Here is a 19,710-nt window from a genome sequence, read left to right on the forward strand (position 1 = left end):
GTACCACATGCTGTATAGAAACCTAGGCCCCAGCCTCCCTGTACCACATGCTGTATAGAAACCTAGGCTCCCTGTATCACATGCTGTATAGAAACCTAGGCTCCAGCCTCCCTGTACCACATGCTGTATAGAAACCTAGGCTCCAGCCTCCCTGTACCACATGCTGTACAGAAACCTAGGCTCCAGCCTCCCTGTACCACATGCTGTATAGAAACCTAGGCTCCAGCCTCCCTGTATCACATGCTGTATAGAAACCTAGGCTCCAGCCTCCCTGTACCACATGCTGTATAGAAACCTAGGCTCCAGCCTCCCTGTACCACATGCTGTATAGAAACCTAGGCTCCAGCCTCCCTGTACCACATGCTGTATAGAAACCTAGGCTCCAGCCTCCCTGTACCACATGCTGTATAGAAACCTAGGCTCCAGCCTCCCTGTATCACATGCTGTATAGAAACCTAGGCTCCAGCCTCCCTGTACCACATGCTGTATAGAAACCTAGGCTCCAGCCTCCCTGTACCACATGCTGTATAGAAACCTAGGCTCCAGCCTCCCTGTACCACATGCTGTACAGAAACCTAGGCTCCAGCCTCCCTGTACCACATGCTGTACAGAAACCTAGGCTCCAGCCTCCCTGTACCACATGCTGTACAGAAACCTAGGCTCCAGCCTCCCTGTACCACATGCTGTATAGAAACCTAGGCTCCAGCCTCCCTGTACCACATGCTGTATAGAAACCTAAGCTCCAGCCTCCCTGTACCACATGCTGTATAGAAACCTAGGCTCCAGCCTCCCTGTACCACATGCTGTACAGAAACCTAGGCTCCAGCCTCCCTGTACCACATGCTGTACAGAAACCTAGGCTCCAGCCTCCCTGTACCACATGCTGTACAGAAACCTAGGCTCCAGCCTCCCTGTACCACATGCTGTATAGAAACCTAGGCTCCAGCCTCCCTGTACCACATGCTGTATAGAAACCTAGGCTCCAGCCTCCCTGTACCACATGCTGTACAGAAACCTAGGCTCCAGCCTCCCTGTATCACATGCTGTATAGAAACCAAGCGCTCCAGCCTCCCTGTATCACATGCTGTATAGAAACCTAGGCTCCAGCCTCCCTGTACCACATGCTGTATAGAAACCAAGCGCTCCATCCAAGGCTCCAGCCTCCCTGTACGATATGCTGAACAGAAACCTAGGCTCCAGCCTCCCTGTACCACATGCTGTATAGAAACCAAGCGCTCCATCCAAGGCTCCAGCCTCCCTGTACGATATGCTGAACAGAAACAAAATTTAAAGAAAAGCATTTTTTCTGCACCCAGCCTTGTCTGTAACAAGTGTGTTTCTCAGAGTTGCCGAGATGCTTATTACATGTGACTGTGGGGTTGTTTTCTTCCCCCGAATTTGCTTGGGAAAAAAAAAAAGAAAAATCTGGGTGCTTGTATCGAAATGTAAAAGTGGCCTTGTTTTTTTCTGCATTTATGGTGGGCTATTGTTCAGCTATTGGTGAAGTACACCAACTAGCTTATTAATTTAGCTATTACCCCTGGCCAGTGGTCTGAAATCAGTAAATTGAGGAAGACAACAAAAATCTATGTTTTAACGTTTAATCGACTTTAGGTAAAAAAAAAAAAAATTAAAAAAAAGAAGTGTTTATTGGTTGACCAAGATTTCTGTGGTCAGCCCTACCTCACGTGTGCCTAGGTGTGCCTTCTTTCTGTTTGTGTTCTCAGAGCCTGTGCTTCTCTACTTCTGTCTATTTTATTCCACCTCTCTCAGAATTATGCTTTCCCTCTCTTGGGAATTACTGCCCCTTGATCCCTGATTTCGCGTTTGTGTTCGCATTATTAATCACTCTGGATAAGTAGGTCTGCTAAATGCCAGTAAATGTTCATAAAGAGATTTTTTTGTATGCATGTTAACGATTGTGTGTGTGTGTGTGTGTGGATGCGTGTGTGTGCGCGCGTGTGTGTGTGTGTGTGTGTGTCTGTGTGTGTGTCTGTGTGTGTGTCTGTGTGTGTGTGTGTGTGTGTGTGGATGCGTGTCTGTGTGCATATCTGCATGTTTGTGTGTATGTATGTGTATGTGGAGTCTGACATTCTTGTTTTTTGTGTATTGGTACAGATGTAGACATGGTCCAATGGGGAAGTGTGTGCACTGTGTTCCATTAGAGGTAAGTGTGTACCTGATTTACTGCACCTTTGTGTGTGCTGGTGCAGGTGGGCCTCATGAGCAAACATCATTGGATAGAATTGTTTTACTGGGGGACCTGACATTAAACATAATGTTGTTAGACAAAGCCAACGATCACAATAACAATATCATAATATTTTGTTAATTTAATTAATCATCTTAGTCTGCAGTTAGCCTGGGTAGCAGATCATTAGCATAAAGAACAGTTAGCTTGGGTTGCAGGACATTAGCATAGAAAGCTGTTAGCCTGGGTTGCAGGACATTAGCATAGAAAGCAGTTAGCCTGGGTGGCAGATCATTAGCATAAAGAGCAGTTAGCCTGGGTTCCAGGTTATTAGCAGAGCAGTTAGCCTGGGTTGCAGGTCATTAGCAGAGCAGTTAGCCTGGGTTGCAGGTCATTAGCAGAGCAGTTAGCCTGGGTTGTAGGTCATTAGCATAAAGAGCAGTTAGCCTGGGTTCTAGGTTATTAGCAGAGCATTTAGCCTGGGTTGCAGGTCATTTGCATAAAGAGCTGATAGCCTGGGTAGCTGTTTATTAGCATGAAGAGCAGTTCATTAACATAGAAAGCAGTTACTTTGGGTTGCAGACCATTAGCATAAAGAGCAGTTAGCCTGGGTTGCAGTTCATCCATGATAAGATATCTTCCTGCCTGGATGACATTTCTACCTGGATGGCCAGCCACCACCTGAAGCTCAACCTCAACAAACTGAGCTGCTCTTCTTCCCATACAAGACCTCCTTACTTCGTGAGCTCTCAATCACGGTTGATGGTACCACAGTGACTGCCTCTCACTCTGCAAAGAGCTTGGGGGTGGTCCTGGATGACCAACTGGACCTCAAGGAGCACATCAAGGCAACATCACAGTCCTGCAGATTCCTTCTGTACAACATCAGAAGGATTTGACCATACCTGACGACGCACTCCACCCAGCTGCTCGTCCAGGCTACGGTGATCTCTCGCCTTGATTACTGCAACTCTCTCCTTGTAAGCCTGCCAGCTTGTGCCATACAGCCACTACAGATGATTCAGAATGCCGCTGCCCGACTCATCTACAACCTTTCCAAATTCTCCCACGTCACTCCTCTGCTGCGAACACTTCACTGGATACCGGTCGCCGCCAGGATCCGGTTCAAAGCCCTGACCCTTGCCTACACTGCAGCCAACAGGACAGCCCCTATCTACTTGCAGGACATGATTCGATCCTATACGCCTGCTCGACCACTCCGCTCTGCAGCAGCAGGGCGCCTTGCACCCCCTCCCACCCAAGTAAAGGGATCACAGAGCTTCTCCACCCTAGCTCCCCAGTGGTGGAACGAACTCCCCGTCCCTCTCCAAACCTCCCCCTCACTACCCATCTTCCGCCGTGGCCTGAAGACTCATCTCTACAGACTATACCTAGACTAACCACCACCACGCTGTATATTTCACTCTAAATCCCCCCCCCCCTCCCCCCCTTTGATGACACTTGTTACGTGTTCCCCCATCCGAGCACTTTTTGGTAATTTGTATTTGTCGTAATACTGTAGCTTGTTCTTCTGCCTAGTTGGCTTGGCAGAGGTTAGGTCAGAATAGTGTTCACTGTGTGAACTAAACTGTGTTCTTGGCTAGAAATAGTTGTACGAAGTAAGTATTGTATCTTATTGAACCTGTGTTTTGTAGTTGTCCATGACCACGAAATGCACTTTTGTATGTTGCTTTGGATAAAAGCGTCTGCTAAACAAATGTAATGTAATGTAATTAGCCTAGAAAGCAGTTAGCATGGGTAACAGGTCATTAGTATAATGAGCAGTTGGCTAAAGTAGCAGCTTACTAGCGTAGAGGATATGACATTCCTCACGTTTCTGTGTCTCATTAGTTTACAGCCCTGTGTTTGTGATTGACATCTCTGTGTTTGTGAATGACGTCTCTGTGTTTGTGATTGACAGCCCTTTGATGAGGACTACCTGAACCACCTGGACCCTCCTGTGAAGCACATGTCATTCCACGCGTACATCCGCAAGCTGACGGGTGGCGCTGACAAGTGAGTGACACCAGGGGGCGCCAGACTGTTCACTGCAGTCTACCCAAGGCTAGCTGTTTCTGTAAAGAGCAACTTTAGAAAAAATACCAATGCAGACACTTATGTGTGGTGACATAATGTTGGGTTAATTCAGTGACCTGCAATGTGTGTTCTGGAGGATTTGGTGCCGTTGAGTATCACTGATTTTTGTCATGTGCCATAATATTATCTCCTGCTTGGACGTAGGATTTGGCTGGGGGTTTGTGTGTGTGTGATATTCTGTGTGACCTTTGTGTGTGTGTGTGTGTGTGTGTGTGTGTGTGTGTGTGTTACACTGTGTGACCTGTGTGTGCGTCTGTGTGTATTACACTGTGTGTGTGTGTGTGTTACACTGTGTGACCTGTGTTTCTGTGTGTATTACACTGTGTGTGTGCATGTGTGTGCATGTGTGTGTCTGTGTGTGTCTGTGTGTATTACACTGTGTGACCTGTGTGTGTGTGTGTGTGTATTACAGTGTGTGCGCGCGTGTGTGTGTGTGTGTTACACTCTGTGACCTGTGTGTGTGTCTGTGTGTATTACACTGTGTGTGTGTGTGCGTGTGTGTGTGTATTACTCTGTGTGACGTGGTGCTGTGTGTGTGGTGTGTGTGTGAGTGTGTGACCTGTGTGTGTGTGTGTCTGTATTACACTGTGTGTGTGTGTGTGTGTGTGTGCGTGTGTGTGTGTATTACACTGTGACCTGTGTATGTGTGTGTGTGTATTACACTGTGTGACCTGTGTGTCTGTGTGTATTACACTGTGTGTGTGTGTGTGTGTGTGTGTGTGTGCGTGTGTATGTGTATTACACTGTGACCTGTGTATGCGTGTGTGTGTATGTGTATTACATTGTGTGACCTGTGTGTGTGTGTCTGTGTGTATTACACTGTGTGTGTGTGTGTGTGTGTGTGTGTGTGTGTGACTGTGTGTGTGTGTGTGTGTGTGTGTGTGTGTGTGTTACACTGTGTGACCTGTGTTTGTGTGTGCATGTGCGTGTATTACACTGTGTGACCTGTGTGTGTGTGTGTGTGTATTACACTGTGTGACCTGTGTGTGTGTGTGTGTGTATTACCCTGTGTGACCTGTGTGTGTGTGTGTCTGTGTGTATTACACTGTCTGTGTGTGCATGTGTGTGTGTGTATTACACTGTGTGACCTGTGTGTGCGTGTGTCTGTCTGTGTGTATTACACTGTGTGTGTGTGCATGTGTGTGCGTGTGTTACACTGTGTGACCTGTGTGTGTGTGTATTACACTGTGTGACCTGTGTGTGTGCGTGTGTTACACTGTGTGACCTGTGTGTGTGTGTATTACACTGTGTGACCTGTGTGTGTGTGTGTGTGTGTATTACACTGTGTGACCTGTGTGTGTGTGTGTGTATTACACTGTGTGACCTTGTGTGTGTGTGTGTGTGTGTGTTACACTGTGTGACCTGTGTGTGTGTGTGTGTGTGTGTGTATTACACTGGTGACCTGTGTGTGTGTGTGTGTATTACACTGTGTGACCTGTGTGTGTGTGTGTGTTACACTGTGTGACCTGTGTGTGTGTGTGTATTACACTATGTGACCTGTGTGTGTGTGTGCGCGTGTGTGTCTGTGTGTATTACACTGTGTGTGTGTGCTTGTGTTACACTGTGTGACCTGTGTGTGTGTGTGTGTTACACCGTGTGACCTGTGTGTGTGTGTCTGTGTGTATTAGACTGTGTGTGTGTGTGCTTGTGTTACACTATGTGACCTGTGTGTGTGTGTCTGTCTGTGTGTATTACACTGTGTGTGTGTGTGTGTGCATGTGTGTGTGTGTGTTACACTGTGTGACCTGTGTGTGTGTGTGTATTACACTGTGTGACCTGTGTGTTTGCTGACAGAGGGAAGTTTGTGGCTCTGGAGAACATCAGCTGTAAGATAAAGTCTGGCTGTGAGGGGCACCCGCCCTGGCCTGAGGGAATCTGCACCAAGTGCCAACCCAGCGCCATCACGCTCAGCCGCCAGGTATATGCACCTGAACACCTGCACACCTGTACACCGGGACACCTGTATCCCTGTACACCTACACACCCGTACACCTGCGCACCTTTACACCGGTACACCTGTACACCGGTACACCTGCATCCCTGTACACCTACACACCGGTACACCTGCACACCTGTACATCGGGACACCTGCACACCTGTATCCCTGTACACCTACACACCGGTACACCTGTACACCTACACACCTCCACACCAGTACACCTGTAAACCTGCACTCTTACACACCTGTACACCTACACCGGTACTCCTGTACACCTGCACACTTACACACCTGTACACCTATACACATACACACTGGTACACCTGCACTCTTACACACCTGTAGACCTGTACACCTACACACCGGTACACCTGCGCACCTTTACACCGGTACACCTGCACACCTGTACACCGGGACACCTGCACACCTGTATCCCTGTACACCTACACACCGGTACACCTGCACACCTGTACACCAGTACACCGGAACACCTGTACACCGGAACACCTGCACACCTGTATCCCTGTACACCTACACACCTCCACACCAGTACACCTGTAAACCTGCACTCTTACACACCTGTACACCTACACCGGTACTCCTGTACCCCTGCACTCTTACACACCTACACACCTGTACACCTGCACACTTACACACCTGTACACCTATACACATACACACTGGTACACCTGCACTCTTACACACCTGTAACCTAAAACAACACCTGGTCACCTCCTCTTACACACTGTAACCTACACCGACTCTACACTCTACACACTGCAACCTGTACTCTTACACATCTGTACACCTGTACATTTACACACCTGCACACCTACGCAGCTGTACACCACACCAGACCTGGGTCAAATACTTTTCTGTGCTCTGTTGATCTTGCCTGGTGTAATTGAGCCTGCCAATATGATCAGAAGGCGGGGTTTGCATTTTTTGAGTATTTCATTGCTTCCAAAACACCAGACAAGATCAGTATAGTGTAGAAAAGTATTTGAATCCAAAACAAATACGTATTTGACCTGGGTCTGCACTACACACTCTAATGCCCGCGCTAACGCAAGCATTGCAGACCTGTGTGTTTGTTTTTCTCCTGCAGAAGTACAGACCTGTGTGTTTGTTTTTCTCCTGCAGAAGTACAGACCTGTGCGTTTGTTTTGCTCCTGCAGAAGTACAGACCTGTGCGTTTGTTTTGCTCCTGCAGAAGTACAGACACTTGCGTTTGTTTTGCTCCTGCAGAAGTACAGACCTGTGCGTTTGTTTTGCTCCTGCAGAAGTACAGACCTGTGCGTTTGTTTTGCTCATGCAGAAGTACAGACCTGTGCGTTTGTTTTGCTCCTGCAGAAGTACAGACCTGTACGTTTGTTTTGCTCCTGCAGAAGTACAGACCTGTACGTTTGTTTTGCTCCTGCAGAAGTACAGACCTGTGTGTTTGTTTTGCTCCTGCAGAAGTACAGACCTGTGTGTTTGTTTTGCTCCTGCAGAAGTACAGACCTGTGTGTTTGTTTTGCTCCTGCAGAAGTACAGACACGTGGATAATATTATGTTTGAGAACCACACCATCGCCGACCGCTTCCTGGACTTCTGGAGGAAGACGGGCAGCCAGCGAATGGGCTTCCTGTACGGCCGCTACACCGAGCACAAGGACATCCCCCTGGGCCTTCGGGCCGAGGTGGCCGCCATCTATGAGCCCCCACAGGTGCGCCTGCCTGTTTCAGCCACCGGGGGCAGCAGCTGCTCACGCAGGGCACAACTAAGTGGAGCTCACTGCAGCACACTGCATATACCCACTCAGTGCAATTTAACACCAGAGCCTGCTACTCTTATACCAGCACACTGCATATACTCACTCAGTCAAATTTAACACCGGAGTTGCGGTTCGTGCTCAGAAAATGGGCTAAGTAGCAGTCGATTTGTTTTATTAATTTATTTATTAAACTGTAAATGATTGGCTCTTGACTCAGGCTTACTGTTCATGATTGGCTCCTGACTTGGGGTCACAGTAGGTAATTGGTTCCTGACTCAGGCTAAGTGTACCTGATTGGCTCCTGGCTCAGGCTAAGTGTATGTGATTGGCTCTTGACTCAGCCTAACTGTACGTGATTGGCTCTCTCAGATTGGAACTCAGAACAGCCTGGAGTTAGTGGATGATCCCAAGGCTGCCGCAGTGGACGAGACTGCAGCTAAACTCGGCCTTCGTAAGGTAACTGCACGCTGCCTACTGCATACTGCACACTACACCCTGCACTCTGCACACTGAACACTGCACACTGCCTACTGTTCGCTGCACACTGCACACTACACCCTGCACTCTGCACACTGCACACTGCACACTGCACACTGCACACTGCCTACTGTTCGCTGCACACTGCACACTACACCCTGCACTCTGCACACTGCACACTGAACACTGCACACTGCCTACTGTTCGCTGCACACTGCACACTACACCCTGCACTCTGCACACTACTCTCTGCACACTGCACACTGAACACTGCTCTCTGCACACTGCACACTGAACACTGCTCTCTGCTGACTGCCTACTGCACACTGCAAACTACACACTGTACATACACACACTGAACACTACACCCTGCGCATTACACACTGCTCTCTGCTTACTGCACACTGCACACTGCACACACGTGGGGCGACATAGCTCAGGAGGTAAGACCGAGTGTCTGGCAGTCGGAGGGTTGCCGGTTCAAACCCCGCCCTGGGCGTGTCGAAGTGTCCTTGAGCAAGACACCTAATCCCCAACTGCTCTGGCGAATGAGAGGCATCAATTGTAAAGCGCTTTGGATAAAAGTGCTATATAAATGCATTTTTGGTAAATGCATTTATGCGCCAAATGCGCCATTTACCATTTACACGCTGCGCACACACAGTGTGTGTATGTGTCATTTGTGTGTGTATGCGTGTATGTCTGTGTGTGTGTTTGTGTGTGTGTGTGTGTGTGTGTATAACCTGTGTGTATATGTGTGTGTAAAATGTGTGTTGGTGTACGTATAATCTGTGTTTGTGTACATAATCTGTGTGTGTGTATATAATCTGTGTATTTGTGTGTGTATAATCTGTGTGTGTGTGTGTGTGTGTGTGTATAATCTGTGTGTGTGTGTGTGTGTGTGTATAGTCTGTGTGTGTGGTTGTGTGTGTGTGTGTATAATCTGTGTGTGTATATATATATATAATCTGCTTGTGTGTGTATAATACTGTGTGTATGTATAATACTGTGTGTGTATGTATAATCTGTGTGTGTGTGTGTATATAATCTGTGTATGTGTGTGTGTGTATAATCTGTGTGTGTGTGTACAATGTGTGTGTGTGTTTATAATCTGTGTGTGTGTGTGTATATATATATATATATATAACCTGTGTTTGTGTGTGTGTATAATACTGTGTGTGTGTGTATAATCTGTGGCTGTGATTGTGTGTATTTGTGTGTATAATCTGTGGGTGTGTATGTAATCTGTGGATGCGTGTGTGTATAATCTGTGTGTGTGTTTGTGTGTGTGCATAATACTATGTGTGTTTATGTATAATGTGTGTGTGTGTATAATCTGTGTTTGTGTGTGTGTGTGTATATAATCTGTGTTTGTGTGTGTATAATCTGGTTTGTGTGTGTGTATATAATCTGTGTTTGTGTGTGTGTATATAATCTGTGTGTGTATGTCTGTGTGTGTGTTTGTGTGTGTGTGTGTGTGTGTGTATAATCTGTGTGTATATGTGTGTGTAAAATGTGTGTATGTGTATGTATAATCTGTGTTTGTGTACATAATCTGTGTGTGTGTATATAATCTGTGTATTTGTGTGTGTATAATCTGTGTGTGTGTGTGTGTGTGTATAATCTGTGTGTGGTTGTGTGTGTGTGTGTATAATCTGTTTATATAATCTGTGTGTATATAATCTGTGTGTGTGTGTACAATGTGTGTGTGTGTTTATAATCTGTGTGTGTATATATATATATAATCTGCTTGTGTGTGTATAATACTGTGTGTGTATGTATAATCTGTGTGTGTGTGTGTGTGTATAATCTGTGTGTGTGTGTACAATGTGTGTGTGTGTTTATAATCTGTGTGTGTGTGTGTATATATATATATATATAATCTGTGTTTGTGTGTGTGTATAATACTGTGTGTGTGTGTGTATAATATGTGGCTGTGATTGTGTGTGTTTATACTCTGTGTGTATTTGTGTGTATAATCTGTGTGTGTGTATGTAATCTGTGGATGCGTGTGTGTATAATCTGTGTGTGTGTGTGTGTTTGTGTGTGTGCATAATACTATGTGTGTTTATGTATAATGTGTGTGTGTATAATCTGTGTTTGTGTGTGTGTGTGTGTATAATCTGTGTTTGTGTGTGTATAATCTGGTTTGTGTGTGTGTGTGTATATAATCTGTGTTTGTGTGTGTGTATAATCTGTGTGTGTGTATATAATGTTTGTGTGTGTATAATCTGTGTGTGTGTGTGTGTATAATCTGTGTGTGTGTATATAATGTGATTGTGTGTGTATAATCTGTGTTTGTGTGTGTGTAATCTGTGTGTGTGTATATATATAATCTGTGTGTGTGTTTTGCAGGTTGGCTGGATCTTCACAGATCTCCTCTCAGAGGACACCAGGATAGGCACCGTGCGCTACACCAGGAACAAGGTGAGACCGCACCTCGAACCCACAGCCACCCATGGGCCCCTGTGTGTTAATGGAATGTATGATGACTTCCTGGTTAGTTGGATGTAATGGTATGACTTCCTAGTTAATAGGATCTAATGGTATGATGACTTTCTGGTTAATGGGATGTAATGGTATGATTACTTCCTGGTTAATGAGATGTAATGGTAGGACTTCCTAGTTAATGGGATGTAATGGTATGATTACTTCCTGGTTAATGGGATGTAATGGTATGATTACTTCTTGGTTAATGGGATGTAATGGTATGATTACTTCCTGGTTAATGGGATGTAATGTTATGACTTCCTGGTTAGTGGGATGTAATGGTATGATTACTTCCTGGTTAATGAGATGTAAAGGTATGACTTCCTGGTTAATGAGATGTAATGATATGATTACATCCTGGTTAATAGGATGTAATGATATGACGTCCTGGTTAATGGGATGTAATGGTGTGATTACTTCCTGGTTAATGGGATGTAATGGTATGACTTCCTGGTTAATGGGATGTAGTGTTATGACTTCCTGGTTAATGGGATATAATGGTATGATGACTTCCTATCCAGGACGCGTACTACCTGAGTGCTGAGGAGTGCATCACAGCCGGAGACTTCCAGAACCGGCAGCCCAATCCCTGCCGCCTGTCCCCCGATGGCCACTTTGGCTCCAAGTTTGTCACTGTGGTAGCAACAGGTACCACCCCCTTTACTCAGCACAGGCAGTGATTGGATAAAGGGCTAACCTCCCTACCAATGATATGATAGTTGCACTCTGTATGTTTTATGTGATGGCATGATAGTGCAGGGTTGTTAGCCCGGTGGCAAGTACCTTTTGACGGGGGCTGGCAGCCAAGTGTCTTTTTTGATGGGGGCCCGGCGTGGGCCAGCGACAGACTGATGGCAGCATTAAGGTAGGGCCCTATGGTTTCTGTGATAACAGAATCACGGACGGAATTGCGGAATTGAGAATTTAAAAAAGCTATAACACAGATTCCATAGGGCCCTACATTAAGTCAGTGCTAAAAGCTGACTGGAGATTTGAAAATATGACTACGTAATGTGAATGTTGTTATAAATAAGTCATTTATTAAACACACATTTTTAAAAAATCAACAACTATTTACAGCATAGCAGAGTCTTACAAAGAATCTGACAACAGTGGTACAGTCTTGCTGTGTTTTCAACAACAACAAAATAAATTAAATTAAATAATATCAAAGTTTTTGCACTCTAAAAAAACCTTGAAAAAAGTCCTGATTGGCTACTGATTCTTACAGTCTTTGAATGCTGGCACATTTCAACAACAACAAAGAAATTAAATTAAATTAAATTAAATTAAATTAAATTAAATTAAATTAAATTAAATAATATCACTTATCACTCAACAGAAAACTTGTATTCAAGTCCTGATTGGCTACTGAATCTTACAACAAGCCTTGGAATGCTTGGCACATTTAAACATTTAAAAAACTGTCTAAGGTTTTTTGGCTTTTACTTTTCCTCCTTGACATTATCTCTTAAGTTCAGGAAGGTATCTGTGTTGCTGACTGTTTGGCTAGCTAGCTAAGTTAGCTAAATGACCACGTTGTCATAAAATTTTTCCCGACCGTGAAAACTGCCTGACTTTTTTACATTTTGGACAGATGTGGCTCCTGAGTAAATCTATCATTGTTTCCGTCGCAGCACTTTCGACACAAGCAATATTGAAAAAATCCTGAAATTTCTTCTTACCACGAACGTTACATTCATGCTACTATTTTAACGTTACCTACACACTGCTTAAGTTAATATAAAAAGAATGTACTTACCGACGAGATGAAATGATAACGCAGTTTGTAACGAGGTTAGTTAGCCTGCTAAATAAGAAATGATGGCTTGCTAGGTAACGTTAGCTTGTGATAGTTGGAAGCGTCAAGTGTTGAACGTCACTCTACGCACAATGAGGGTAAAGAACGCTGATCTCAGACCACAGACATACGTCTATGTCTCAGGCCTGCTGTTTTCCTATAGTGCGTTCACGTTTTAACCAACAGATGTCGCTGGGGAGCTTTTCAACCAAGCCGCCCCACTGTAACTGTAGTTTAAAAAAACATCTTAAAAATACATTTAAAAAAAAAAAGAATTCCCCGATGCTTAGGCCTGGCAGGGGGTCAACTTAGGCCCGGCAGGCCGCCGGGCTTGCAGTACACTAACGGAAACCGTGATAGTGGTGTGAGAGTGGAATTACATGGCGGTGTAGTGGAGTAGTGGAGCCATGTCGTGACAGTGGTACGTCGGGATAATAGTGGGATGGTCTCATAATGTAATAGTTGTGTGATGGTATGAATATTGTGATGGTGCTGTATGGCTATGGTGTCATTGTATCTGATCTGGGGCTGTCCTGCTGTGCCACCAGGGGGTCCTGATAATCAGGTGCACTTTGAGGGGTACCAGGTGTCCAATCAGTGCATGGCGCTGGTACGGGACGAGTGCCTGCTGCCCTGTCGGGACGCCCCAGAGCTGGGGTACGCCAAGGAGTCCAGCACCGAGCAGTACGCCCCCGACGTCTTCTACACGGTACTGCACTCAACACAACATAACCGTACACCACAACATCTTCTACAAGGTACTGCAGTCAACACAACATAACCGTACACCACAACATCTTCTACAAGGTACTGCACTCAACACAACATAACCGTACACCACAACATCTTCTACAAGGTACTGCACTCAACACAACATAACCGTACACCACAACATCTTCTACAAGGTACGGCACTCAACACAACACACAACAGTACGCCCCCGACATCTTTACATTACATTACATTACATTACAGGCATTTGGCAGACGCTCTTATCCAGAGCGACGTACAACAAAGTGTATAACCATAACCAGGAACAAGTATGACAAAACCCCTAGAGAGAAGTACCGGTCCAAGTACAGGGAACAACCGCATAGTTCAACTTGGACCCTGGTGGTTAAACTGATTAACACTAACAACGAGAACGGCAACAACGCAATCTATGGAAAAATAAAAATAAATAAAAATACAAGTAGTCGTTAAGACTGGCGCATCAACTAAGTCACCTATTAAACAGCTGCCTAGTTACACCCCTAAGTTTAGTCATTTACGGGGGGACGGGCGGGATGGGGAGAGGTGCAGCCTGAAGAGGTGGGTCTTCAGTCGTCGTTTGAAATGGGTCACAGTCTCAGCTGTTCTGACCTCCACAGGGAGGTCATTCCACCATCGTGGGGCCAGAACAGACAGGAGACGTGTTCTGGAAGTGCAGGTGCGAAGAGGGGGAGGTGCTAGGCGTCCTGAGGTAGCAGAACGGAGGGATCTGGTTGGCATGTAGGGTTTGAAAATCTTGTGAAGGTATGCTGGGGCTGATCCCTTGACTGCCTGGTATGCTAGAACCAATGTTTTGAATTTGATGCGAGCTATAACAGGCAGCCAGTGGAGGGTAGTGAGCAGGGGAGTTACGTGGGAGTGTCTGGGGAGGTTGAAGACCAGACGAGCCGCAGCATTCTGGATGAGCTGCAGGGTTCTACAAGGTACTGCACTCAACACAACGTAACCGTACACCCCAGCGTGTTCTACAAGGTACTGCACTCAACACAACACAACAGTACACCCCCAATGTCTTCTACAAGGCACTGCACACACAACACACATACACGGACACACCGCACACACACACACATGCACACACACACCACGTGCGTGCACACACACATAAACACATTCATACATGCACATGCATACACACACACTGATACGACATGTATGCACATGCCCCACATGCACACCAGCTGTACACCATATGTGCGTACACACACACACACACTATAAACACATTCGCACGCACACACACATATATTTAAATGGAATTTCTGTTCATTTATAAGTAACTCTATAATCTACAAATGATATGTAAAGAATTATATTTAAAATAATGTAAATAAGTATTCCCCCCGTGTATTAATAAGCTAATGTAAATTCTATTGAAAGAATAAATACATTAATGAGGTTCACCTATGCTGACTTCCAGTCCATCCATGACTTCAGAATAAGTGTGATAAAGTTTGTGAGATCTCAACTGATGCAGCAGATCAGATCAGTCACACAGCCTGGAGGACCAGGGAACTGCCTGTGGAGTCAATGCTGCTAGGAGGCCGAAATCTGGGTTTAAATCCCTGCTGAAAATCCGTGGCTTGTCCTGAAAACTGCTACTCTGTGGAGAAAACGTACATTCAGGAATGGGAGCGCGTCCCTAAATGTGTGCAGCTGGTCTCCACGTACCTGAGGAGACCCAGGGCTCTGACAGCTGCTTTCAGTCAAAGAGGCCTTTCTGCAAAGGCTCCTCTGGGGGATGAATACTTGTGTGTGTGTGTGTGTGCGCGTGCGCGCGCGTGTGTGTGCGTGTGTATATGTTTATGTGTGTGTATGTTTGTGTGTGTGTGCATGTGCGTGTGTGTGTGTGTGTGTGTGCGCGTGTGTATGTTTGTGTGTGCATGTGCGCGCATGTGCGTGCATGTGTGTGTGTCTGTGTGTGCGTGTGTATGTTTGTGTGTGTGTCTGTGTGTGTGTTTGTGCGCGTATGTGTCTGTGTGCGTGTGTATGTTTGTGTGTGTGTGTGCCTATGTGTGTGCATGTGTGTGTGTGTGTGTCTGTGTGCGTGCGTGTGTATGTTTGTGTGTGTGTGCGTGCGTGCGTGTGTGTGTGTGCATGCGTGCGTGTGTGTGCGTATGTGTGTGTGTGTGTCTGTGTGTGTGCGTGGTGTGTGTGTGTGTGTGCACGCGAGTGAGCGTGTGTGTATGTATGTCTGTGAGCAAGCGTGCCTACGACACAGAGAGCATGTTTGTGCGTGAGAGACAGGGTCTGCAGCACATCTGATTAAGGGTGTCTAGACCGTAGGTACTGAGATTTGTGTTATGATCAGTTGTTTCCTCCAATCAGGACAAAGACAAATTTGGCAATGACATCACATACCTCGCCCGGCCACTGCCTGTGGAGTATCTCATCATTGACGTGAGTATCCATGACGACTGTCCATGGCAACGCTTTTGTTTTTGTTGACCCTTGAAGTAATGTGAGTTCTGTCTGAGTGCTGACGCTGAGCCTCTAGCACAAGCCATCTGTGGCGTCTATCCCAGAATGCACTGCTCCACCTGCTTCGCTACTGACACCATCCTCAGCTTAGCTATAGATGCACTGTGCTGTCTGAACTATCTACTGCTTTTTATTTATTGTAGTTTGGAATTTGAATGAGATGACAGAAATATGTGCCGGTGCATCCTGGGATTTGTAGCCAGTTGGAGCGCAGATTTTTTTTGTGTGGAAATCTGAAGGTTTACATGAAGTGTCCAGTCTTCACTCATTACAGAGGAGCACAGTATCTTATTATTCCAGCCTTCTGAACCTCCCCTCCAGGAACAGAGCACCTTAAATATATATCCACCAGTCCGGCTTTCAGTGGGCTGTGCAGTGGTGTACTGTGCAGTATCAATATGCAGTGTGTAGGATCAGTGTGCAGTGTGCAGGATCAGTACGCAGTGTGTAGGATCAGTATCTAGGATCAGTGTGCAGTGTACAGGATCAGTACGCAGTGTATCGGATGAGTGTGCAGTGTGTAGGATCAGTATCTAGGATCAGTGTGCAGTGTGTAGGATCAGTGTGCAGTGTGTGGGATCAGTGTGCAGTGTGTAGGATCAGTATGCAGGATCAGTGTGCAGTGTGTAGGTTCAGTACGCAGTGTGCAGGATCAGTATACAGTGTGCAGGATCAGTTTTCAGTGTGTAGGATCAGTGTGCAGTGTGCAGGATCAGTGTGCAGTATGCAGGAACAGTGTGCAGTGTGTAGGATCAGTGTGCGGTGTGTAGGATCAGTGTGCAGGATCAGTACGCAGTGTATAGGATCAGTGTGCAGTGTGTAGGATCAGTGTGCAGGATCAGTGTGCAGTGTGTAGGATCAGTGTGCAGGATCAGTACGCAGTGTGCAAGATCAGTATGCAGTGTGCAGGATCAGTTTGCAGTGTGTAGGATCAGTGTGCAGTGTGCAGGATCAGTGTGCAGTGTGTAAGATCAGTGTGCAGGATCAGTGTGCAGTGTGCAGGATCAGTGTGCAGTGTGTAAGATCAGTGTGCAGGATCAGTACGCAGTGTGCAGGATCAGTGTGCAGTATCTAGGATCAGTGTGCAGTGTGTAGGATCAGTGTGCAGTATGCAGGAACAGTGTGCAGTGTGTAGGATCAGTGTGCAGTGTGTAGGATCAGTTAGCAGTGTGCAGTGTGCAGGATCAGTGTGCAGTGTGTAGGATCAGTGTGCAGTATGCAGGAACAGTGTGCAGTGTGTAGTATCAGTGTGCAGTGTGCAGGATCAGTGTTCAGTGTGTAGGATCAAAGTACAGTGTGTAGGAACAGTGTGCAGTATGCAGGATCAGTGTGCAGTGTGTAGGATCAAAGTACAGTGTGTAGGATCAGTGTGCAGTATCAGTGTGCAGTGTGCAGGATCAGTGTGCAGTGCGCAGGATGCAGGAGCAGTGTGTTGGATCATTGTGCAGTATGAAGGATCAGTGTGCAGTGTGCAGGATCAGTGTGCAGTGTGCAGGATCAGTGTGCAGTGTGTTGGATCAGTGTGCAGTGTGCAGGATGCAGGAGCAGTGTGTAGGATCAGTGTGCAGTGTGCAGGATCAGTGTGTAGTATCAGTGTGCAGGAGCAGTGTGCAGGTGCAGTGTGCAGGATGCAGGAGCAGTGTGTAGGATCAGTGTGCAGTGTGCAGGATCAGTGTGTAAGATTAGTGTGCAGTGTGTGGGATCAGAGTGCAGTGTCTGGTAACAAACCATGTTGAATGGGACCCAATATATAATTTTATATGACCTGTAAAATAAAATTAACTAATACAGGTGAATATGTGAACCCTTTAGCACATTGTTTGTATGTTGCTGTAACGCTGCTGTTGCAGTAAGGTTAGTGTTACATTGCAGTAAGGTTAGTGTGCCATTGCAGTAACATTGCTGTAACGGTAGTGTGATGTTGCTGCAGTAAGGTTAGTGATTCTGTACTCTTTCACAGATCACCACCACCTTCCCTAAAGACCCCGCCTACACCTTTACCTCCCCACATCGCTTCCCCATCGAGAACCGGGACGTCCTGGGAGAGACACAGGTAATCACCCCTCTCATAGCTGCGCAGGGATTGGTCAGTTAACGCTCACCCCTCATAGCTGTGCAGGGATTGGTCAGCTAACGCTCACCCCTCTTAGCTGTGCAGGGATTGGTCAGCTAACGCTCACCCCTTTCATAGCTGCACAGGGATTGGTCAGTTAATGCTCACCCCTCTCATAGCTGCACAGGGATTGGTCAGTTAACACTCACCCCTCTCATAGCTGCGCAGGGATTGGTCAGCTAACACTCACCCCTCTCATAGCTGCACAGGGATTGGTCAGCTAACGCTCACCCCTCTCATAGCTGCGCAGGGATTGGTCAGCTAACGCTCACCCCGCATAGCTGCATAGGTATTGGTCAGCTAACGCTCACTCCTCTCATAGCTGCACAGGGATTGGTCAGCTAACCCTCACCCCTCATAGCTGCGCAGGGATTGGTCAGCTAACGCTCACCCCTCATAGCTGCGCAGGGATTGGTCAGCTAACGCTCACCCCTCATAGCTGCGCAGGGATTGGTCAGCTAACGCTCACCCCGCATAGCTGCGTAGGGATTGGTCAGCTAACGCTCACTCCTCTCATAGCTGCACAGGGATTGGTCAGCTAACCCTCACCCCTCATAGCTGCGCAGGGATTGGTCAGCTAACGCTCACCCCTCATAGCTGCGCAGGGATTGGTCAGCTACCCGTCACCCCTCATAGCTCCAGATGGTTCTGTTGTATGTCCTGCAGCTGATCTGATATGAGGGTTCTGTGCTTGTGTGGAAGTGTGCTGGGCTGTCAGGAACGATCTGTGTAATACAGACATGCTGTGCATTAGGCCTGCAGGGTGACAGTGAAGGTTTATAAGGCAGTGTTTTAACAGGGCTCCCCCTCTGCCTGCAGGATGCATGCCACAGTAATGAGGCACAGCATGCTGATTGCACTGGGTGGAGTGGGTCCTCACAGTCTGTGCCAAATAGGGCCTCACAGTGTGTACCCAATAGGGCTGCAGGGCCTTTTCTAATGATCTCCACATGTCTGAAATTTCATCTGCTGACATCATCAGAGGCTTGTTAAAGGCACGTGGATGTGCTGCTAATAATTAGTGAACCTCGTTCAGCTATGACATTAACTGCAGCTCTCTTCCTTGTGTGTCTGTTTGTGTGCATGTACGTGTGTGTGCGTGCGTGCGTGTGTGTGTGTGCAGGATTTCCATAGTTTAGCCTCATACCTGTCCCAGAGTACATCGTCAGTGTTTCTGGACTTGGTCTCTGACTTCCACCTGCTGCTCTTCCTGGTTACCAACGAGGTCATGCCCCTGAAGGTCTGTACTGCACCACGCCCGTCGCATGACCTGCAATCACACCCAGGCACATGACCTGAAATCACACCCAGTCACATGACCTGCAATCACACCCAGTCACATGACCTGAAATCACACCCAGTCACATGACCTGCAGTCACACCCAGTCACATGACCTGCAACCACGCCCAGTCTCATGACCTACAACCACGCCCAGTCTCATGACCTACAACCACACCCAGTCTCATGACCTGCAACCACGCCCAGTCAGATGACCTGCAACCACGCCCAGTCACATGACCTGCAACCACGCCCAGTCACATGACCTGCAACCACACCCAGTCACATGGCTCGCAACCATGCCTAGTCACCTGA

The 19,710-nt window shown here is 46.8% G+C and overlaps 1 protein-coding gene across 3 annotated transcripts in view; it reads left to right on the forward strand.

Annotated features, from left to right (window-relative positions):
* Nucleotides 1-19,710, forward strand: part of nploc4 (NPL4 homolog, ubiquitin recognition factor) — a 28,345-nt gene that overhangs the window by 5,800 nt on the left and 2,835 nt on the right. For all 3 annotated transcript variants that reach the window (XR_010328567.1, XM_064324394.1, XM_064324393.1), the window contains 11 exons: nt 2,119-2,167; nt 4,113-4,207; nt 6,083-6,206; nt 7,756-7,935; nt 8,353-8,439; nt 10,816-10,887; nt 11,472-11,598; nt 13,300-13,460; nt 15,851-15,922; nt 17,964-18,056; nt 19,240-19,356. Coding sequence is in view for 2 of the 3 variants with exons in the window: in XM_064324394.1 (XP_064180464.1) it covers nt 2,119-2,167; nt 4,113-4,207; nt 6,083-6,206; nt 7,756-7,935; nt 8,353-8,439; nt 10,816-10,887; nt 11,472-11,598; nt 13,300-13,460; nt 15,851-15,922; nt 17,964-18,056; nt 19,240-19,356 (1,177 nt within the window). In the remaining variant the exon portion in view is untranslated. The remainder of the gene's footprint in view (nt 1-2,118; nt 2,168-4,112; nt 4,208-6,082; nt 6,207-7,755; nt 7,936-8,352; nt 8,440-10,815; nt 10,888-11,471; nt 11,599-13,299; nt 13,461-15,850; nt 15,923-17,963; nt 18,057-19,239; nt 19,357-19,710) is intronic.

Source organism: Anguilla rostrata, chromosome 2, assembly GCF_018555375.3.
Source record: "Anguilla rostrata isolate EN2019 chromosome 2, ASM1855537v3, whole genome shotgun sequence".
In the NCBI taxonomy this organism is placed as follows: Eukaryota; Metazoa; Chordata; class Actinopteri; order Anguilliformes; family Anguillidae; genus Anguilla; species Anguilla rostrata.